Raw genomic sequence first — 22,947 nt, forward strand, 5'->3', positions numbered from 1 at the left:
TTTAGATAACAATACTTTGGTGACCAATATTTCTCAGGCAATGGCTGAAATACACCGGTCTGCAACAAAATATGCTTCAGCATTTCTAAACACAGTTTCTAAAAAGCTGTTCAGCCCACAGACATATATTGAACTGATTGAAAACTTTAGTCACCTTTTTGACCACATCTGTGAGAAAGGTAGAACACATTCCAACAGGTGAGCATTGATGATTATGTGCTTTCATGGAATATAACTCACACCATTGAAATATGATGACAACCTGTTTTTTCTTTGTTTTAACCTATAGGTTGGAAACCGTTCTGGGCCGTGTAAATGATCTGACTGACACAGCCCAGGATTACAGCCAGGAAATTTTCGGGATTAATGTCAAAATTCAGGAGGCACATAAGGTAAAGGGACCTGTATAAACTTATAATAATATTTAAGTATGATGAATTGGCTTATCGTTTTAATAATAATGCCCATAGATATTGAATGCTTATGTAGTGTTAATATATTGAACATTTACTTGAAAATAATAAACATTTCCTTTAAGATGAATTATATTTGAATAAAAGGACATTTGGAAAAACTTAGTATTGGATATGATATTACTGGTGGTGTGTACATAAAACCCCACTGCAAATTTTGTTGCAGGAATTAAGCCATTCGCAAATGGCTATGGACATTGAGTGTGCAGTGTGTGAACAGACTTATCAGCAATGTTTATTGGAGGAGAGCTGTCTTTCTGAGCTACAAGAGCAGTTAGATCTAGCTGAGAAACAAGCAGAGGATACCTTTAATGAGGTCAGACTAGCTAGCTTTTTAAATTCTAATATGCATTTTGGATTTTTTCCAATATTTGGTTTGCTTTATTGTTTGTTGAGGCCAACTAACCAACAACCAACTTGTGTTTTATTTAGGTGAATCCACTGTATGAGGCAGCACTTATGGCTCTGCTTTCTTTAAATCAGTCTGACATAGAAGAAGTCCGTCACTACAGACAACCTCCTGATGGAGTGGTCATCCTGTTGAATGCTATATGCAAGCTATTCAATTGTTCATGCGACTGGAAAAGTGTCAAACATCTTTTCGGGCAACTCGATTTCCTACAGGTAATTTATTGCTTACATTGTTATCTAATTAATAATTATCTACTGGTAAAATGTACACAAACCTTATTCTCCTTTACTGATCTTACTCCATCAGGAACTAAAATTTTTTGACCACTCAAAATTAAACGATGAGTTATTTAAAGAGTTGGGGGAAATTGTACACTCACCAAACTTCCAGACAGACTTAATTTGTGGTGTAAGCAAGGCCTGTGAATCTTTATGCAACTGGGTACGAGCAGTTTACCAGTATGCCTGCGTTAAGCGCCAGATGGCTCCACACGAAGCTCACAAGATCCATGTGAACAATTGCATGGCTGAAATCCGAGCACGGCTGAAGGTGGCTAGGATGCATAAAGAAGCTGCTCGAGAAAGACTAGAGGTTGCGGAAAAGCAACACCAGTCTATCAACAAAAAATTACAGGACCTTTCAGCCGAGCTAAGTAAAGTTGAAATCCAAGAGAAAGAGGTCGCTTTCACTATTAAGCAAGTAAGCTACTACATGGAAAAATGGAACATTGCTAAAAAGGTAAGTAAATCATATTTTTTGTTAATGATAAAATTCAGTTTTCCTAGAAAATAACTGGGCAAATTCTTTTGATTTTGTTATTAGATTAAATTACTAATTTTATATTTACATATAATTGAGTACAACAATTTAGAACTGGCATATTTTTGTTCAAACACACATTTTTCATTAGTGATAAAGGCACATGTTTTTTGCGTGTGCTCTGTTTATTTGATTGTTCAAAAATTAATATCTACTTTTAGTTTGAGTCTCTGGTTTCACCTGTGAAGAATGGATTTTTTTTTTATTTTGTGAGTAGTGGTTCAAATTGATCCAAATGTATTGTAGATGATTTTTTAAATAATGGACATTGTCCCAAAGCAGCTTTACAGAATTAAATAAATTACAAATATAAAATTCAGCATTAGAAATATCCATAAGTTTATCCCTAATGAGCAAGTCATTGGTAAGAGACTATGACACTATAACACAGATGTGATGGATCTCTGGAAAATAAGACGGCCTGCCACACACATCAACAAATTTAAGTGAACATGTGAGAGTGGTGGGATGACTGCATTTAAACCAGTTCATCAAACACTCTATAAACATGGTCCCTCCATGACTGCTTCTTTACCTAAGAAAAGTCTACTGGCAAAAGGCTTGACTAAACAAATATAAACAGTGAAACTATGTGTAAATTTTTTTGGAAGGCTGTTCCATAACTGCGTTTTTTTGTAAGAGAAAGCTCTACCCCTGCTTTAGTGTACAGTCCAGGGGTCACCAACGTGGTGCCCACAAGGACCACATAAATCGCCCGCGAGCCTTTTCTAAAAAATAGCTCTTTCCTACCTTGTTATATCATTGTTGATAATTATTGTGAGAAATCATTAAAATGATCAGTGTCTTCACATTGATCAGGGGTGTCAAACTCAGTGTCAAATTTGATATTTCAGAATTGTGTATTAAACTGGTAGCCCTTCACATTAGTCGGTACCCAAGAAGTAGCTCTCGGTGTCAGAAAGGTTGGTGACCCCTGGTGTACACTATTCAAGGTACCAATAAACCGCCTGCACCTTTTGATTTAAGTAGGTGTGGCAAACTGTAATAAGCCAGATGTTCACTCAAGGTGTGTGATGTGAAAACATTCAGTGCATATAAACTTTCATTTGATGTATAAATCAATGCAATATTTGTTTGCGAGCCATTGCAAAATAAATAAGGCAAGGGTGACATGATCATATTTTCTGGTTGTGGTAAGGACCCTTTTAGACTAAATAGAGCTGTTTATGCACTTACTAAAGCATCCAGACACTAAGTAACTCCCTGGAGATCTAAACATAATTAATCGTATTGACTGACTAGACTTATTTTCGTAAGCTAAATGTGTTATGTTGGTGTAAAGAACTTTGAATGTGTTACATTTATGTCTATTCTTTGTGTGATGCTTAGATCATTATAATAAATATCTGTAACATCACCACTTCTTTGATAGGGCTGGTGTATTTATCTATACCCAGGAGGACTAGCTTCATTTAATACTAAAAATTTGTTTGATTTAATCCATGCAATGGTTCAAATCAAGTGTTAAGCAAACAAATATTTCCTTTGTTACTTTTTTAAGATTTTGCTTACTTTGGAGGTGCTAAAGTTCTAAGTTGTTTACCACATCTTACATTTAAATATTTTTATAAGTATTCAAATTATTAGGACAAGCATTTGTTTGGCTTATAATGTTTGATCTCAGTGTCTTCTGTGTAGAATAAAAACAGTAGAATTGACCTTGCTATTTCAATACTTTTTGAGGGAACTATAATTCAATTACCCATTCTGTTTCATTTCTGTAGGAAACTGAAATGAATGACTACACTATTCCTGGTGATGCACTGTTGTTAGCTGCTGCCATAACCTATTTGGGCCCATTTGGGCCTGAGATTCGCTTGGAACTGTTAAAAAAGTGGCACAAAATGTGTCTCACAGGCATAATTGCAGTTAGTCCAGAAGATGTACGTACATCATTGTTTGATGAAACACAGCTTTTTTCTACTGAGACTGCCCATTCTGTACAAATTCCTGTGGCTGTGGAGCTTCATATGTCTCTTTCACAAGCACTTGGGTGGGATTCACATCACTTAGAAGAAGTGTCTCCCATTGATGTGTTAAAACTGTTGTTGTGGGGACATAGAACTCCATGGGCTCACAAATGGACATTGCTTACAGACACACAGCAACATAAAGAATGCACTTTCCAAACAAGGCAGAGAGGTGAGTGGTTCTTGCTTTATTTATTTACTTGGTTATTTAATGGCTGCAATAATAATTTGTGCTTCTACTTTTCAGAATATTCTGACCAATTCCCAGTTAATGTTGGAAGATCTGAAAAAGAAAATGAATTTGAGCTCATTGTTTCTGCAGATGACCCAGAATTTATTCACAAAATCAGTCATGGTGCAACAAAAGGTTGGCAGTTTATGCATTAAATGCTTTTCAGTCTATTTAGGATATCTTAATTTAGCGTTAATTTTCCACTAAATAGGTTACAAATGACAATATTGCTGCACTTAAACAGGTTTAAAAGTTTTGGTTACGGAAATTGAACATGCTGTGCCAAGCGATGAGTTCCTCAGTATCTTAAATCGGCCAGCTGGAACTCACATTTTTGATGTGTTTGATCCAGTCACAACGCCTCACCCGGAATTTTGCCTATTCCTTAGCACCTCTCTTCCAGCAAAGGTTCTGTTGGAAGGTAGGAACTTGATGCATTTAAAATTAATCATTGTTGTTAATTTATTTACTTCAATTTCTGTTTTTCTTTTTTTTTCTTTTTTTTTTTAGAAATTCACCCATTTATATTAATTAAGGTGAAAGTTATAGATCTATCTCTAAGCACATCAGAAGTTAAGGATATTGTTCTGAGTGACTTAATGAAGTCTAATTGTTCAGAGCTTTGGTTGAGGCATTTCCAGTTACAAAAAGATAAACAAGTTCTACAGGATAAACTTCATTCAGAAGAGGTAAAGTAATTAAAAAGATACAGTTACAAAATGTTAACTAAAGGTCAATGCTGAAGTCTGTTTCTTGTATTCTTTTCCAACTCTTCTAGGTTTCTTTGATGGATTACATCTTGCAGTCTTCCACCCCACTGCTTCAGGATCCTCAGTTCCTTCCATATGTGTCACTGTGTCAAAAAGCCTCGTTAAGACTTGAAGCAGGGATTGAAAAGCTGTCTAACTATATGGATGACAACAAAGCCATAATTAATGCCTTCCACTGCATAGCAGGACTGGCAACAGCTCTTTATCAGGATATCCAGGATGTGGGACGTCTCTATCCTTTTTACTCTTTTCCCCTGTGCAACTTTTTGATTGCTTTGCAGAAAACCTTAGCCATAAAGGCTTGGTCAGATGTCATCTGCAGTGGAGAAATGGTGGAGGGTGTTGGCACGTCAGACATCTTACACAGAATAGTGTGCCACGTATTTGCTCATTATAGACCCTATTTATTCCCAAACCATGCAGAATTACTGTGGTTATATTTTTCTTTTGCATTCTTTATCCACACTGAGGGCTGCCCTGAGATTGAACGCGTTATCTTTCTCAGAGGACTCAATGGCATAGAATCCACAGTATATTCTGCATCAGCTGAACAGTCTGCTTCTATTCTTCCAAACTGGATACCAACCCAAACAAAAGTTAATTTGGGTCTCCTAGAGAAATTATCTTCCTTTCATGGCTTAACCTCCTCTTTAAGGAATTCATCCAGACAATGGCAGGAGTATTTTCACTTTCCTTCAGCCACAGTGGCTGGAACTGTTCCATGCCAGTCACATTCCCAATTGACATTATTGCAGCGTGCTATACTTTGGAAGACATTCTGTCCACAGTGGCTTGCAGCAGTGGTGGATGATTTCTCTGCCTGTCAGCTAGGACAAAATATACAATCAGCTATGGAAGGTGGTCCTCATATCAGTTCTCCAGAGGCACTATTGAGCTTTTTATCCACAAATAATTGCCCAGTAATTGTAACTATGCCGAGTCCAACAGAAATTCGAACAGGAAGCATCCACCCTCTGCACTGGATTAAACACTTTGGACGGCACCAAGAAGAAATGAAAGGGGTAAGGTGTTATATAATACATTATATTTTGATGTATGAATATAAATGTTTGTTTTGCTAATATTTATTGCTTTTTTTATGATTCTCAATAGGTGAGGGTAGTTGTACATTCATTTGGGTCTAAATGCCAAAAACACGATGTTCTCTCATCACTTAACACAGCTGTTCAGACTGGCAATTGGCTGGTTTTGAATAACTGTCACCTCCTGGATCATTGGGATGCCAGAGTTATTACTCAGCTAAGACAGTTAATATTCTGCACTGGACAAGGTAAAAATGCTCTTTGTTCAATCTTCAGTCAGGATTTAATTCTTAAACTATCTCTGCTTAGCCACTTAGCATTGGGCTAATGAATTAAAAAAATATTTTGTAGTATGATAAATTTTAATTTCCTATTAAAGAAAGTTAGGGCTAAAGTACAGTATGTCACTATTTTTATATGCCAATTTCAGATGAGTGCGGTATTTAGAAATAATGCCAAATTAAATTGTTTTACCATGCTTAGCAATTTAAGCATGTTTTAAAAACTGTAAGTGTAGATTTTGTGGTGTTTCCAGAAGAAAAATCACAATCCCTTAGTTAAATTGGCCAGAAATAATGTTATGCACCTGTTGGCAGTGGGCATGACTAAAACAACTCCATACTTATGAGGGATGTCAGCATACTTTTGTCCATATAGTGTATAGTGAATTTTCTTTAGCTGTTCATAAGTAGTCACATGTATTTTTTTTTTCTTTTGGAAATTGTTAGTCAGTTTTTAAATGTTGGCAAATTTTCCAAATGTGAAAAATATTTATGTTCGATGTAATACAGATTTAATTGTTTTTATACAAATATGAAATATTAATATGAAATTGTACACCATTTAAAAAAATATATATATATTCCAATACAGACAGAAAAGAGTATTCCAGAAAACTGATTTTAATGAAAAATCTTACATTTGCAGTTTCTTGCATGTTAGAAGCAATGTGAATACTTACTGTTGAGTCTAGATGTGTTTGGATAGTGACACGAGTTCTGTAAATTTGCTTCTGTACACCACCACAATTTATTTGTTCATGCAAGATGTGACTAAATTGTGGACAATTGCATGAAAAGCAAATAAACGTGTTGTTTTTTTTTTTTTTTTTTTTAAGTTGAAATTTCACTTGGTAGCTGTTCAGGGAAACTTAAAATATGTGGTCAAAAAATGTGTCATTGCAAGTAAAGAAGGCCATCATTAGGCTGAAAACAAATAAGTCATGTTTTAGAAACCTTAGATGGGTTAAATAAACTTTTATTAAAAAATGAGAGCCACCAAATCTGCCTGGATGATCACTTATGACATCTAAAGTGGATGATTGCAAAATTTTCTTGGTGAAGAGAAACCTCTTCAACATATAGCCAAGTCAACTCATGACCAAAAATACTAAAAGTTCACCTCAAGATGCAATATGATATTCAAAAACAAAGACAAAATGACAAATGTGTATAAAGGTATGCCACAAAACTGATAAGCCTTCAGAATACTGACCTCAAAAGAAGCAGCATCTAAACATTTAAAAAAAAAAAAGGACTGGGAAACATTTAAAAAAAGAAAAAATATGATGTATCCAAATTTCAAAAATTAATTTCCTGCTAAATTATTTGATCTAAGCATTGAAAATAGGCCTTTCATGTTAGTTTGCTCATTTACTGCTTGAGCCTGTAAAAATAAAGTGATTGTGGAAAAATAGTTGTAATTTCTAAAGAGCAAATACTATTTTTTGTTTTCAACATTTTGAATTACATAAGAATTTTTATACTTCAACTGCATTTAGATTGTTTCATTTCAAATTTATTGTGGTGATGTATAGAGGCAAAATTATGAAAATTGTATCACTGTCCAAATGTCTAGTCGGGTTGACTGTGTTTAATGACATTTTACAAGACTTGTCTGTATGTGTATTTGTAATTTGATCTGTTATCTATCATATAGTGATGGAAAGATAAAATATACATTTCTATTAACAAACAAACAAACTGCAGCAAATCCAGTATTATTTAAGTTTTACCAAAAAGTAAACCGACATTCAGAAACTAAGCGGGATAAAGATTAGTTACAAATTTTAGTTAAGAAGTGTGACTACCTCTATAAAAGAAGCAGCTACTGAACAATGATCTATTGAAGCAGCCCATTAAACTGGGAACACTTATAAAGCCAAGTCCAAACAATTTCCCATTCATCATTTGACAGTAAGAAGGATGTGGATTTAAACAAACGGCAGTATAGAGTTATGCTATTCAAAGAGTGAAAGGTAAGATAATTTAATGCTCACGGATACAAAAGAAAAACCTAAGAGCTACATTCTGTGACCTAAAGGGTTATGTAAGCTTATTTATGTCCAGGAGAGCATAATCAGAAAACAAAATGGAACAAGTATTGGCTTTCATGGAATTTGTTGGATTCCATCTTTTGCTAACTGGAAAAAACATTTATCAAAATAATTAACCAGAATTATAGAGACATTTTGATTAAGAAAAAAAATTACACCATCATTATACCATCTTGCATTAGTGCCGCTAAACCTACCCTTTAATTGATTTATTTTTTCTACACTTCAGGGCACTGGATGAATAGTGAGGCAGATACAGGGATTGATCCAGTTGGAGGAGATCCAGGCTATAAAGTGCATCCTCACTTCCGACTCTGGTTTATAACAAAAGGCAGTGCTCCACTTTCTATTCCAGGTGTGGAATATTTTATATTATTTATCTTTATATTGTGTTATGAATGTCAAAGTCTGAGACCACTAATGAAAATGCCTCTATTTTGTATTTCTGTCTGATGTAATACAACAGTTTTTAAAAATAGTTTGGTACTAAATCTGACATTTCACATTTTCCCTATTATAAATTTGCTTACATTTAAATGTTAAACATTCTTGATAATGAACATTGAACCAAATATTGCAAAGTCTTTAGATTCTTCGGAAAGAACCACATATACTGTAGGTGTGATGGCCAATTGTCCACAAACCATTGCATGTATCGTGTGCTTGAGAGCATGTGTATAATAATTAGTAAGACCTCAGGAAATAATTGGGCTAACCATGATATTTTAATTGGTATTGATAGATAGTATCTTTGTAGCCTACTCATCTAATATCATATTACCACTAACCTCCATTGGTCTAAATCTATTTTAAATAACAAATTTTGGGTTTGGTTTGTTCAGTTTACTAAACAACTAATAAAACTGTTGTTTTATTCCAGTGTAATGTGGGCATGATGTTTCTTTTCTGTATATAAATTCCATATTTCCTCTGCAGCTTTTATTAGGATGGGTGCTATGCATTTGGTGCTTGACTCTCAGTGGAACCTGAAAGATGAGCTGTACTTCTCTCTGAGACAAGTTACTTCCACTGTTTCTCGAACTATGAATGTGGAGGATCCTCTTCTTTTATGTGCCATCCTTCATTCTGTTTTAATACAGAGACAAAAACTGAAGCATCTGGGGCATGGCAGCATTTATAAATGGTGAAGGAGGTCTTAAATGTTAAAACACTACTAATACAAATAATAATAAAGTTCACTAATAAATAAAGAATTTGACATTTTGTTCTGTTTGTCTAGGTCATGTGAGGATCTTCTTGCTCTGATCGATGCACATGCCCGCATTACAAAATGGTGCCATGACCCTATTGGAGCGCTGGAATATGTAGCTGGTACTGCTTTTACTTTTATTAAAGTAATTGAAAAACCCTCATTTAAACAGGAAATTATTTGATTTGATCTGTATGTGGCAGTAAAATATGCCTTTGACAGAGCTCACTATAGTGTGTAATTATAGAAAACTCAGTGATACTCTAGATATAAGCTGTATGCAAGCAATACTCAATTACAATCAAGTAAACATTTTTAATATATAAACATCCAAAGCTATAATGGTAAAACTGCTTAAACCTTTATTGTTTAGCTATCAGCATTTTTAGCCATCGTTTTCAAGGTTACAATATTAGTGTAAAATCAGAAAGTCCACAACGCTGTAGGAGGCATTTTCTGCCATGGTTTAGACCCATTAGTTCCAAGCCACAAAATTATTATTGTACAACAGTAAATGATTACTTTCATTCTGTGATAAAACATTTCTATCTTCATGGGCTTCTTTTCCAAAATGGAAATGTTCCCAGTCACAGGGTACATGGGATCACTGGATGGTTTGACGACAATGAAAATTATGTAAATCTCATATCCTTCTCTAGGTCTGAACACAGCCAAACCTTCGGGAGATTTTTAAGTTTAAGTTTATCTGACTAGATAGTTTAAATGTTAAGACTGAAATCCCATCAATGTATTAAAATATTAATCTAGTACAGTTCACAAGACTTTCAGAAGATTACATTTGCATCATTGAGCAGACGCTCGTCCAAAGCGACGTACAAAAGTGCTTTGAGTCTCTTTCAACATAAAAGTGATGACAAAATTGAGCCTGTTCTAACAGTTACTTTTATAATATTAACACACTAGGTTTTACTTTCATGTATTACCCATTTGTATGAATATATATCCTATTTTTCCTACAGTTTACCTGATATATGGTGGTCATGTGTCAGACCCCGCTGATTTGGAGGCTGTGAAAGCAGTGTGCAGTGTCTGTCTACAACCATCACCATCTACATGGGGTAGTGGCCCTCATATTCTTTCAGAAATTATCAGCACGACAGGATATTTTGGTATGTAATCAATTTAAAGTATTAACTACTTTCTTTTAAATCCTGTATAAAAAAAGACCATTTTTTTTTTCTTTGTTTTGTCAGATGAGGACATTTTGAAAGCTGTACAGCACTGTGCAGAAACCACACTAAATAACAATGATGCACTGCTTCTTGGATTCAGTGCAGAGGTGACAATTGATGTTGTAAAATTAAGAAGCGAGACACTCAGAAACCAACTTCTTCAGTCCCAAGATAGCTTTGCAGCTGCCAGACAATATGGCATGTTTAATAATCTTCTAGCCCAAACACACTACAAAATGTCTCAAGAAACGTTACAGGCTTTACAGACCAAGCTTGAATTTGCAAAGAAGAACAGAAGTGTGAGTAAAGGAAAAGTCTCTTTGAGCCCGATTCATACTTTTCTCTGGACTGAGTGGGAAAATCTTGCAGAGATTGTGTCATCACTTCTTGAAAATGCCGAAAAACCACTCCAAGACCCTTCTGCTTCTCCAAAAATCACATCATCCGTTATTTTAGAGTTGGAGTCTCGAGCAAACTTGCTCCAAATGTATCAGTTGGAAGAATACAGTGATTCACTTTCAATCTATTGTTTATCTGCCTTTGCTAACCCACGTGGTTTTCTGGCTGCCGTGATCAGAGAGACTGTTCACAACAAACACAGTGACATCAGCAACATTACATTACAATTTCAGGTATATTACCAGACTGCAAAATAGTACTAACCAAGACAGAAACAGTGTTTTAAAGCAATAGATTGTTTAGGTTTTGGATAACGTTTCTTGTTAAAAATGCAATTCAAATAATTGAATGAATTTAATTACATTTGTCACAAGAGATTTACATACTTGCTTAAAGAACACGGTCACATGGCAACCATTTGATCACTTCTTAAAAATAATTTGTCAACCCATGTTATGGATTGTCATTCAAATATAAACAAGTAAAACAAAGCATTCACCAATATACTTGTCTATGTCCTCAGGTTGTAAGTGCTGCAGCATCTCCATCATCAACACCCTCAAACGGGATCTATCTTTCCGGTTTGGAGCTACATGGAGCGTTGTGGGATAAGCAGCTTGGAGCTCTGCAAGACACCCTGTCACCTACACCTTGTCCTTTTCCTCTCCTCTTGGTCAGAACTCAAGAAACAAACTACAACCTCAATGACTCATCTCAAAGTTCACCTTCCAATTCCTATGCTATGCCTCTCTACAAATGTCCTCTCTATTTGGACAGTCACAGCGAAGATGGCGCCTGGAGCCTCTCAGTGGACAACATTGTCACCTATGTTCCACTTATGACAACATTAGATCCAGTACTTTGCAAGATGAGACGAGTCCGATTAGTCAGTACACTCAAAGAAAATAAACTGAAAAAACTTTAAATGTTGAGATACGTTTAAAAGACTGCATTCAATCAGATTTTTTTTTTTTTATTGGAAGGTTGAACGAGCTCTTAAAGACAATTAAGCATAAAATTTCTTTACAGATATATTTATCATTGTAAAAACATGAAATGTTTTGCATTGAATACATTTATTTATATATAGAATATGGGATGCAAACACTATGGACTTGATCTGACAATATTGAACCATGTAATACAGTTCCTGTTTACAATTTAGCACAAGATGCTTTTCATATTGTTACTCTGCAGAGTTTTATTTACTCTGCTCTGCTCGCAATCCAAATATAAATGCTTTTACCGTTTCTTGTACAAACAAGGCTTGAGTTCAAGCCCGATTTTCCTTACATCATTTGGAACATTGTGTGTCTTCTGAAACTCAAAGGAGTAGAAGTGGCTGTTGGCTGTGTCCTAGAAAAAATATGTAAACATATACATATAAAGATTATTTTTTGAAATGCAAGAAAATGAATGTCAGATTTCCTGGTTGTAGATATACAGTTATTTACTTAGTTTTCATACTTACCAAAAGCCATTTACTTAAACAAATTAAATTCACATTAGGTTTGTTGCTTTAAATACACATCAGTTTTTTGTATTATTTTGTATTCATTTGAGCACTTTTTTATAATTTTTTACATGGTTCTGTTAGAATTTTATGTATTTATCAAATTAATTTAAGTAAATAGCAACTAAATCCAAACAAAACACTACAATTATATGCATGTGTGTTTAAATCATCCTACCTTACTGGCCAACTGAAAGCCCAGACGAGCTAAGGCTCCAGTGAATTGGCGTATATTATCAAATCTGCTTGCAACTTCTGCAATTTTAAGGACACCCCTGCAATAAATGAAAAAGGTTCATTTAAGTAAAAGTTTCATTTGTTTTAAGACACACTATAAAAGGCCAACAGCACTTGATTACCTGCCAACAAAACTGCCAAAACACCCTTATATTAAAATACAGTGCCTTGCAAAATTATTCAAATTTAAGTTTTGTGTCTTGGTCTCATCTGACTATAAAACCTTCCCCCACATTGCAGCTGGGTCACACTCATGCTTACCATTTGTAATTAAAAAGATTAGATAACTGGTCATTTTGGCAAGGCATAGTTTTGGTAGTTGTAATTGGATGGTTCTAAATTTACCAACTGAAATTGGGCTACTGTTGGCCAAAGGAGTAGAAGACGTCTAGAGAGACAGCAGGGAAAGGTGAAGTCAAGTCAAGTCAAGTCAAGTTTATTTGTATAGCGCTTTTCACAACAGACATTGTCTCAAAGCAGTGTAGGAGAGTGGAGGTTCGGGTGGGCACTTGTTGGTAATATGCCTGGTAAAGGGAGAGGGATAGCTGATATGATGGAGAGGAGAAAAGTAGAGATGTTGTGTGTTCAGGAGACCAAGTGGAAAGGGAGCAAGACCAGGAACATTGGAGGTGGGTTTAAACTCTTCTTTCATGGTGTGGATGGAAAGAGAAATGGTGTAGGCGTGATCCTGAAGGTATATGTCATATACCTACAGAGTATATGACAGAGCAGTAATGTACATAAAGAGTGAGTGTGCATGGTAGTGCAAATAGCAGTAAGATATACAACAATATACAGCAGTACCTTTGTGTGTGTGTGTGTGTGTGTGATATATATATATATATATATATCACACACACACACACACACACACACACACACACACACACACACACACACACACACACACACACACACACACACACAGCAGGGCATATAATTTAGGTCAGTTGTTAATAAGGGTGATTTCCTGGAGAAAGAAACTGTTCCTGTGTCTGGCAGTTTTGGTAAACAAAGTTCTATAGGGACTGCCAAAAAGAAGGAGTTGAAAGAGGTTGTGAGGAGCACCAGTGCTGACTGACTGAATACTGGAGGTAACCCCACAAAGTCTCACCTATTCTATGCAGGAGATACAACCTGAAGGGGACTGGGGACTGTAAGGTGTTGGCAGGGGACAGTGCAGCATCGGATGGTGGTCTGTAGGATGGCTATGGAAGTTAAGAAAAAAAGGAGGAGAGTGAGGACGGAAAGAAGAATAAGAAATAAAAAAAAGTAGGCAGGAGTTGCAGCAAAAGGAAAAGGCGTATGAGGAGCTGTATGAGAAGTTGGACACTAAGGAAGGAGAACAAAAATTTGTAGCAATTGGTCAGGCAGAGGGACTGAGCTGGGAAGGATGTGCTGCAAGTAAGAGCAATAAAGAATGGAAATGGAAATGTGTTGACTAGTGAGGAGAGAGTGTTGAAGATGGAGCGAGTACTTTAAGCAGCTGATGAACGAGGAAAATGAGTTAGAGAGAGAGAGAGAAGTTTGGATGACGTGGAGAAAGAGTAGTGGAAGCCAGGCTGAGAGAAGAGGTGACCATCTGTGAGCAACAGTATGTTGATGTAATGTTGATAGAGAAGGTCAAAAGGAGTTGCATTGTGTGTTTGTGGATTTAAAGAAAGCGTATGACATGGTGGAGAGAGGAGTTGTGGTGTTGTATGAAGTATGTGAGGGTGGTGCAGAACATGTATGAGGACAGTGTGACAGCAGTGAAGTGTGCAGTAGGAACGACAGACTGGTTCAAGGTGGAGGTTGGACTGCATCAAGGATCACAGTGGTGATGGACAGGTTGACGGACGAGGTCAGACAGAAGTCTCCATGGACTATGATGTTTGTGGATGATATTGTGATTTGTGGTGAGAGTAGGGAGCAGGTTGAGAAGAGCCTGGCGAGGTGGAGGTACGCGCTGGAGAGAAGGGGAATGAAAGTCAGTAGAAGTAAGACAGAGTACATATGTTTGAATGAGAGGGAGGGCAGTGGAGTGATGCGGTTGCACAGAGAAGAGGTGGTGAAGGTGGAGGAGTTCAGTGCACTGCGATCAACAGTGCAAAGTAATGGAGAGTGTGTTAGAGAAGTGAAGAAAAGAGTACAGGCAGGGTGGAGTGGGTGGAGGAGAGTGACATCAGTGATTTGTGATAGAAGAGTATCTGCAAGAGTGAAACGAAATGTTTATAGGACTGTGGTGAAAACTTGCAATGTTGCAAGAGACAGTGGTATTGAGTAAAAGACAGGAGATGGAGCTGGAGGTAGCAGAGCTGAAGATGTGATTTTCTTTAGGAGTGATGAGGATGGACAGGATTAGAAATGAGTTTATTAGAGGGACAGCGCGTATGGGACTATTTTTGAGACAAAGTGAGAGAGGCCCGATTGAGATGGTTTTTGACATGTGCAGCGAAGGGACATGGGGTATATTGGTAGGAGAATGCTGAGGATGGAGCCACCAGGAAGGAGGAAAAGAGGAAGGTCAAAGATGAGGTTTATGGATGTGGTGAGGGAAGACATGCAGGTAGTTGGTTTGAAAAAGGCAGATGTAGAGAACAGAGTAGTGTGGAGACGGATAATCCGCTGTGGCGCCCCTAATGGGAGCAGTCGAAAGAAGAAGAATTGGATAGTTCTAAATGATGTGACAATTTCAGCATAAATAATTATAGATATGGAAGCCAATGAAGTTAACACTTTAAAGGGCATTAAACTTTATATTACCCCATCACCAAAACTCTGTTTGCCTCAGCCAAAAAGTCTGCAAGGTTGGTCCCCATAAGAGAAAGACAGAAGACTGCAATATCTACTGTGGAGTCACAAAGTGGCACCTGTACAGACAGAAACCATTAACATAAGCATATGACCAAAAGTACATTGAATAAATAAAATTTATATTATAAGAAAGAAAATAGTCACCACCGGTTTGCTCATCAGGGACAAACTTGCACTTATAAAGAACATATTAATTCTTTATCACCACATTATCTGTGTAAAGCTGCTTTGAGACAATGTTCATTGTTAAAAGCGCAATACAAATAAAAATGAATTACAGGTAAGAAGTAATCTTTTTAGTTGTGCACTTAAGGTTTTGGTTTCAGCTCCACTAAAATCACAGATTCAGGAACTGAAATCCAACATAACGAAAGGGAACTCTTTATAATTCAATGTGTCAAATGTGCTTCTCAGTGTCTTTATAGTTTTTTTTAAATACTGACAAAATCCTGAACTGTCCTAAAATCATGAAATGACAATGAACTGTCATATGTTCAAATAACAAAGTTATGAAAGTTAAGTAAAAAACACATACACTTTATATAAAGAAATATGAAAGTAATTATAATGCCTGTCAAAAGTTTAAAGAAATAGAAGCCAACAAAATGTAATTAGGGCTGCATGTATCGATTAATTTAGTAATTGAATATTCGCATAATAAGTACTTTTTCTTCAATAATAAATTATAAAGAAATTAAAGCAATACTAAATATGTAAGGAAAAATAAGACGGGTCTCTTGAACAAGTAATTTGATTCCTTTTTAAAATAATTAGCATTCTTATTGCTGAAATTGCAATCTGTAAAAACTAAACCCATTTAGTGCATTTACTTGAAATCTTACATCAAAATGCAAATACTAAAATAAAATATAAAACAATTTCATATTACTTCAAAAAGTGTAAACGCACCATATGGTGTTTTCTTCCAGGTGAAAGGAAAACAGCATGGCTACAATTTCATGCTACAACACCATTAAAGTTTTTACGAAAGGCATGGCAAAGTATTTTAGCTGAACATTTGGAGAAACTGTCCAGATGTCAAGAGTGTGTAAAGCACTCATGACAAAAAAGATTAAAGTAAAAGTTAAACGTACATCTGTAAATGTATATGTTTGTTTGGTCAGAGTAAATCTTCATACAATTAAAATGACATAGTTTGTTGCATATTAAACAAAATGTATGTCTTTTTAATTACAAAAGATTAAATGTTTCCAAACTTTTGACATGCACTGTACATTTCATGGAAAAGTTTACTTTAGAAACTCAGAATTATGTAATTACTTTTTTGTTTACTAATAAGGTACAATAATCCCCCACTTTACCGCTGGTCGAACCTTGCACCCCCGATTTATCACGAAATTACATTTGCCACAGAACTAATTTGTCTCAGCCTCTTTTTTGACATCATAGGACACTTTAACCAATAAACAAGCAGAAAAACTACAAATAGGCTGCGCTACTACAGATCTGTATACTGTACAGTACATGTACTCACTATAAATGTGAGTGTATTGTATTTCTACAAATGTACTCGTTCTAGTTCTATTCGCTATATTCTTGCAAATGTTTTCTGTGTGTGTTTAAATTGTGTGGGAGGATGATTTACCACTTAAACAATAAAAAAAAATATATAAAAAATAAATAAAAAAAGCATTTTTGGGGTGGCGTCCATTTTTTTGCAGCCGGTTTTGGAAAGTAACCACCATGATAAAAGGAGAGTATTGTGTACTTAAACTTCTTTCTTACTTCTATGTTTCACTGTTGCTTTTTTAACACCCCAACAGCTCCCCACTGCAGCACATAGTGAATACATCAGTCAACTAGTTTAGGCAGGCCCTTTTTACTGTTAATGATTTAGAAATTAGTAATAAATCTAGCTCTCAATTATGATGATAAATGGAAATAAAAGAGAGAACTTCGGCAGCTGAAAGCACATGTAATAAAAGAAAGCCTGATTGACGTGATTGGGGGAAAAAAAGAACTTACATTGGCCATATCACAGGCAGTGACAAGGTCACAAATTGGAGCCAAATCAAAGCAGTGCACTTTGTTCTTCACACTCTGTGCAATCTTGCAATCACCGCATCCAAAGTCTGCAATTATCAAAGATGACGATCTGAAAATGAAAACAAGCACACCCACTTTTAAAATGTGTTTACATAAGGCTAAACAAATTTAAGTTACAGGGGTTCTAATTTTTTTGCAGCAATGGACCATTTTAACTCCCCTGACCCAAATATTACAGAATGAATTAATATATACAAAAGGAAAATAATGGATCACTGAATTAGTAAATATAATTGATAATTAAATGTGGCAACTATTCTTTTGGCTATTTATTGAATCTGTGGAGCTTTTTTCCTGAAATTTCCACTAAACAGGGACATTTCAAAATTGCTGTTATATCAAATATTTCATTATATATACACTCACTGGCCACTTTATTAGGTACACCTTACTAGTACCGGGTTGGACCCTTTTGCCTTCAGAACTGCCTTAATCCTTCATGGCATAGATTCAACAAGGTACTGAACTCATTGTCATGTTCAAGAAACCAGTCTGAGATGATTTGCGCTTTATGACATGGCGCGTTATCTTGCTGGAAGTAGCCATCAGAAGATGGGTAAACTGTGGTCATAAAGGGATGGACATGGTCAGCAACAATACTCAGGTAGGCTGTGGCGTTGACACGATGCTCAATCGGTACTAATGGGCCCAAAGTGTGCCAAGAAAATATCCCCCACACCATTACACCACCACCACCAGCCTGAACTGGATCCATGCAGGATGGATCCATGCTTTCATGTTGTTGATGCCAAATTCTGACCCTACCATCCGAATGTCGCAGCAGAAATCGAGACTCATCAGACCAGGTAAAGTTTTTCCAATCTTCTATTGTCCAATTTTAGTGAGCCTGTGCGAATTGTAGCCTCAGTTTCCTGTTCTTAGCTGTCAGGATTGGCACCCGGTGTGGTCTTCTGCTGCTGTTGCCCATCCGCCTCAAGGTTCAACGTGTTGTGCGTTCAGAGATGCTCTTCTGCATACCTCGGTTGTAACGAGTGGTTATTTCAGTTACTGTTGCCTTTCAATCAGCTCGAACCAGTCTGGCCATTCTCCTCTGACCTCTGGCATCAACAAGGCATTTGCGCCAACAGAACTGCCCCTCACTGGATATTTTCTCTTTTTCGGACTATTCTCTGTAAACCCTAGAGATGGTTGTGCGTGAAAATCCCAGTAGATCAGCAGTTTCTGAAATACTCAGACCAGCCTGTCTGGCACCAACAACCATGCCACGTTCAAAGTCACTTAAATCACCTTTCTTCCCCATTCTGACTCTCGGTTTGAACTGCAGCAGATCGTCTTGACCATGTCTACATGCCTAAATGCATTGAGTTGCTGCCATGTGATTGGCTGATTAGAAATTTGCGTTAACGAGCAGTTAGACAGGTGTACCTAATAAAGTGGCAGGTGAGTGTCTATATATGCTGTAATTTTTAATAAAGATGACCAGTCACAAAACACATTATTAAAAGTAAGTTGTTATTTTCATCACTATAACAGTGTAAAGTCACAGACCCCCTGCTTTTTGGAACCCAGAGAACCACTCATATAATAGACAGAATTAAAAAAAAGTTACTTTTCTCACCTTTGCCGAATATAGGAGATGATGGAATCCACTGGATTTGCAGGCCACTGTTTCACTTGTTCAGTGTAGCCTTTATGGTAAATCTGAATAGCGTCAGGATCCTGTTTGAACATGCGTTTAGCCTCACCACTTGTCGAAGTGTAAAGCAGCTCATTTATGTAGCGAAACCGAGCTGACTCTAACCGCTTCTCCATCCGAGACCTTAAAGCACTGGATCGATCCAGTTGATGTTCGCTGTCTTTTTTTAAATCGTCTTTTTTCTTCCCAAGTTTTGAGTCACATATTTTCTCATCACTTTTAATGGTATGGCTGTTTAAAAAGCTCTGCAGTTTCTTAGCCTGGAGCAAAGACTTTTTATCTACTTTGAGAGGCCTCTGTTTTTCACGCTGATTATTTGCATTTGACTTCAATTCATCACAGACTGTTTTCATGTCTGTTAACTGATGTGTGTCTATGTTTGCTTTTTTAGGTGCGTCTGTACGTAATGTTACATCATCATTCTTCTCTTTAAATGCCATTCCCCAAAGTGACAAATCATAATTCTTCATTTTAGTTGCTATTGAGAGATCCTTTGCCTGAGTCTTTCCTTTTTCTTCTTTAACTCCAGCTGAATTAAAAAGGAATTTATTTTTGCATCGTTTCTTGTTCTTTATTTTGTTCTTCCACTGTTGTCGGTTGAATCTTTTTTCAGTAGAATCTTCTCCAACTTCATTCATTTTTTGAACGCCTGCAAAACACGAGATAATCGTAATTAATACACAATTTAGGTAATAAGCTTACATACACAGAAACTGCAACGTGTGTTTATATTTTTAAATTAGGGAGACCATAAAAATAGCATTTTTTTTTTTTTTTTTTACTACTTTCCTAAATAGGCTTTTTACAAAACAGAGTTACATGTTGTCCACAAAAAAGCACAATAGTAACTACATTTTCGCAAATGTTCAGCTTATGTTTTGTGACAGTTATTTAGGAATCCAGTTAAAAAACAATTTACACAGACCATCCTGTACAAAGTTTTATTCTCAATCTTGCTATTTTAAAAATTAGTGAATGAATAATTTTGAATTAGCACCTTTTGTAATAGTAATTGTGAAAAAAATGGGTCTTAAAATCATAGTTATTTTCAAAAAGGTTAACATGCAAAAGTAGAAGACCAAATCCTGCAGAAATCATGACCTACCACAAAGCATGGAAACAACATAAAATATTCAGATAACAACAAACAGTATGAAGACTCGAGTATGTAAACATTAGAATAATTTCAGCTATTATTATGTTGTGGACGATACGTAAACATATGCATTGTAAAATAGCTCATTAAAAGGTACTAATTAATACAAATAAATTGTCATGCTCCCTTATTTCAAAATATTTAGAGTTAGAAAATATATAGATTATGAAAATATTTAGATTTAGAAAATAAATAGATTATGCAAGGTGTATGTAAAACATATGATCACATCTGTAAGATAAAATGTGACTCTTTGACTCTACTTCTTTCAGTGTTGTCTGTGTCCACTTTAAGCTTCTTTTGTTGCTTCTCCCGAGGTTTCTGCAGCATTGCTGTTTCACTGTCCTTATATCCTTCTGTTCTTGTGCCAGAATTTTTCTTCTGTTTTTTACACCTTTGTTTCTTTTTCTTTTTGACAATACGTGTAGGAGCTTCTTCCATTTCCTCATCACTACCTGCAGAAGGTTTCATATACACCCAGTCTGGTGCTGACCCTAGGGTCTGTAGAGTTCGCTTAAGACAATGCCTGCTGATTATCTTGTGCTATTTAGGTAAAATAAAAACATAATTAAAAAATAAAATATATAAAATGTATGATATATTATTATTTATTAGTTGTTTAAATAAAGGAACAATAATGCTAAGAGTTAAGCCAGAAACACCATTCTAGCTTTTTTCTAAGGATGTTTAAGGTATTAGAGATTTACCTTCCCAACAGGAGGTTCAGTATTCACTACCAGCTTGCCCTGTTCTGCAGCTGGCACGTTATCGGTCCATTCCTCCTCTGCAAACATGTTAACAGCGTCGCCAGGTCTGGGCACAAATACAGACATTAAGAGACTTAAATGCAGCAAAAAAACCTTTACTTTACTTCACTTTTGTCAATAGCTCTGCTAATTATCATTAACTACGTTAAATACATAATAAACTCACCTACCTTCTTGAACTAAAGTCGTGCGTTTGAACAAGAATAACACGTGGGGAATGTTTACATCCGGGTTAGAGGTTATTTTCTCCAGGTTGTGCACAACGCCACTTAGCGGACTTGTGTGGTACTGTGGTTACTTGGTTCGTTTTCTGTCTTATTTGCGCCACACACCGGATATTCTTTATTCTGTAAATCCCTGCCCAATCTGTGTTTATTTAAAAGGACTACTATCATTTTGCTATAGGATTCAAGAGTTTAGATTTGCAATTTATTAAGGGGTTTCCTCGGTTTCCCCAGTATTTACCTCCTCGGCTCAGGTTTTTCGACAGGTCGTATATGACATTTTGCATTCGTACTGCACTTTTTAAACAGGTAAAAATGTACCTTTTGTACAGGTGACTGCTTTAAGACCTCGGTAGGAGTCTTGAATAAAATTAAATAAAAATGCAGAAATTGGCTTGGTTGTATGTGTTTCCTAAATCCCTAAAAATCTCACTGCCATCTCACGCGAGTTGTTTATTAAGGCTAATTGTTTTCACTGAAAATCACACTGCCCCTGACACGTCACCCCCAAAACATCACACTGCCCCTGACACGTCACCCCCAAAACATCACACTGCCCCTGACACGTCACCCCCAAAACATCACACTGCCCCTGACACGTCACCCCCAAAACATCACACTGCCCCTGACACGTCACCCCCAAAACATCACACTGCCCCTGACACGTCACCCCAAAACATCATACTGCCCCTGACACGTCACCCCTAAAACATCATACTGCCCCTGACACGTCACCCCTAAAACATCATACTGCCTCTGAAACGTCACCCCTAAAACACCATACTGCCCCTGACACATCACCCCTAAAACATCATACTGCCCCTGACACGTCACCCCTAAAACATCATACTGCCCCTGACACGTCACCCGTAAAACATCATACTGCCCCTGACACGTCACCGCTAAAACATCACACTGCCCCTGACACGTCACCCCCAAAACATCACACTGCCCCTGACACGTCACCCCCAAAACATTATACTGCCCTTGACACGTCTCCCCCAAAACATCATACTGCCCCTGACACGTCACCCCCAAAACATTATACTGCCCCTGACACGTCACCCCCAAAACATTATACTGCCCCTGACACGTCAACCCTAAAACATCATACTGCCTCTGAAACGTCACCCCTAAAACACCATACTGCCCCTGACACGTCACCCCTAAAACATCATACCCCCCCCTGACACGTCACCCCTAAAACACCATACTGCTCCTGACACGTCACCCCTAAAACACCATACTGTTCCTGACACGTCACCCCTAAAACACCATACTGCTCCTGACACGTCACCCCAAAACATCATACTGCCCCTGACACGTCACCCCAAAACATCATACTGCCCCTGACACGTCACCCCTAAAACATCATACTGCCCCTGACACGTCTCCCCAAAACATCATACTGCCCCTGACACGTCACCACAAAACATCATACTGCCCCCGACACGTCACCCCCAAAACATCATACTGCCCTTGACGCGTCTCCCCCAAAACATCATACTGCCCCCGACGCGTCACCCCCAAAACATCATACTGCCCTTGACACGTCACCCCAAAACATCATACTGCCCCTGACACGTCACCCCCAAAACATCATACTGCCCCTGACACATCACCCCCAAAACATCACACTGCCCCTGACACGTC

General features: G+C 36.9%; 2 protein-coding genes across 3 annotated transcripts in view; one reads left to right on the forward strand and one right to left on the reverse strand.

Moving 5' to 3' along the window:
• The window catches only part of dnhd1 (dynein heavy chain domain 1), a gene marked incomplete at its 3' end in the record, with an annotated part of 28,454 nt that extends 16,652 nt beyond the window's left edge, over positions 1 to 11,802 (forward strand). The window contains exons 25-41 of the mRNA XM_083548825.1: positions 6 to 198; positions 290 to 392; positions 640 to 789; positions 906 to 1,097; positions 1,192 to 1,623; positions 3,450 to 3,867; positions 3,943 to 4,062; positions 4,172 to 4,348; positions 4,438 to 4,616; positions 4,706 to 5,719; positions 5,811 to 5,988; positions 8,305 to 8,430; positions 9,012 to 9,219; positions 9,316 to 9,407; positions 10,266 to 10,415; positions 10,500 to 11,110; positions 11,401 to 11,802. Of these exons, the coding sequence (XP_083404951.1) occupies positions 6 to 198; positions 290 to 392; positions 640 to 789; positions 906 to 1,097; positions 1,192 to 1,623; positions 3,450 to 3,867; positions 3,943 to 4,062; positions 4,172 to 4,348; positions 4,438 to 4,616; positions 4,706 to 5,719; positions 5,811 to 5,988; positions 8,305 to 8,430; positions 9,012 to 9,219; positions 9,316 to 9,407; positions 10,266 to 10,415; positions 10,500 to 11,110; positions 11,401 to 11,802 (4,745 nt within the window). The remainder of the gene's footprint in view (positions 1 to 5; positions 199 to 289; positions 393 to 639; positions 790 to 905; positions 1,098 to 1,191; positions 1,624 to 3,449; positions 3,868 to 3,942; positions 4,063 to 4,171; positions 4,349 to 4,437; positions 4,617 to 4,705; positions 5,720 to 5,810; positions 5,989 to 8,304; positions 8,431 to 9,011; positions 9,220 to 9,315; positions 9,408 to 10,265; positions 10,416 to 10,499; positions 11,111 to 11,400) is intronic.
• Positions 11,803 to 11,829: 27 nt separating this feature from the next.
• Positions 11,830 to 21,370, reverse strand: rrp8 (ribosomal RNA processing 8). 2 transcript variants are annotated; one of them, XM_083548911.1, is made up of 8 exons: positions 21,241 to 21,370; positions 21,011 to 21,116; positions 20,567 to 20,846; positions 19,070 to 19,796; positions 17,410 to 17,539; positions 15,373 to 15,479; positions 12,569 to 12,665; positions 11,830 to 12,233 (listed from the first exon to the last, which is right to left on the reverse strand). In XM_083548911.1, the coding sequence occupies exons 2-8, from the start codon at positions 21,095 to 21,097 to the stop codon at positions 12,120 to 12,122; spliced, it is 1,542 nt and encodes a 513-aa protein (XP_083405037.1). In that variant the 5' UTR covers positions 21,098 to 21,116; positions 21,241 to 21,370; the 3' UTR covers positions 11,830 to 12,119. The 2 variants fall into 2 exon arrangements, with proteins under 2 accessions (XP_083405037.1, XP_083405038.1); XM_083548912.1 differs by having other exon boundaries at positions 21,237 to 21,347.
• Positions 21,371 to 22,947: the final 1,577 nt, after the last annotated feature.

Source organism: Silurus aristotelis (genome assembly GCF_946808225.1).
Source record: "Silurus aristotelis genome assembly, chromosome: 8".
NCBI lineage: Eukaryota > Metazoa > Chordata > Actinopteri > Siluriformes > Siluridae > Silurus > Silurus aristotelis.

What these genes read in the sequence shown, in the direction of transcription:
- rrp8 (XM_083548911.1), bottom strand. Translation starts at nt 21,097, where the DNA reads ATGTTTGCAGAGGAGGAATGGACCGATAACGTGCCAGCTGCAGAACAG. An exon ending in ATCTCCTATATTCGGCAAAG is followed by an intron (nt 17,540 to 19,069) that starts GTGAGAAAAGTA and finishes TTTCATTTTCAG; the next exon opens with ATCGTCATCTTTGATAATTG. An exon ending in GCTTTCAGTTGGCCAGTAAG is followed by an intron (nt 12,234 to 12,568) that starts GTAGGATGATTT and finishes TATTTTTTCTAG; the next exon opens with GACACAGCCAACAGCCACTT.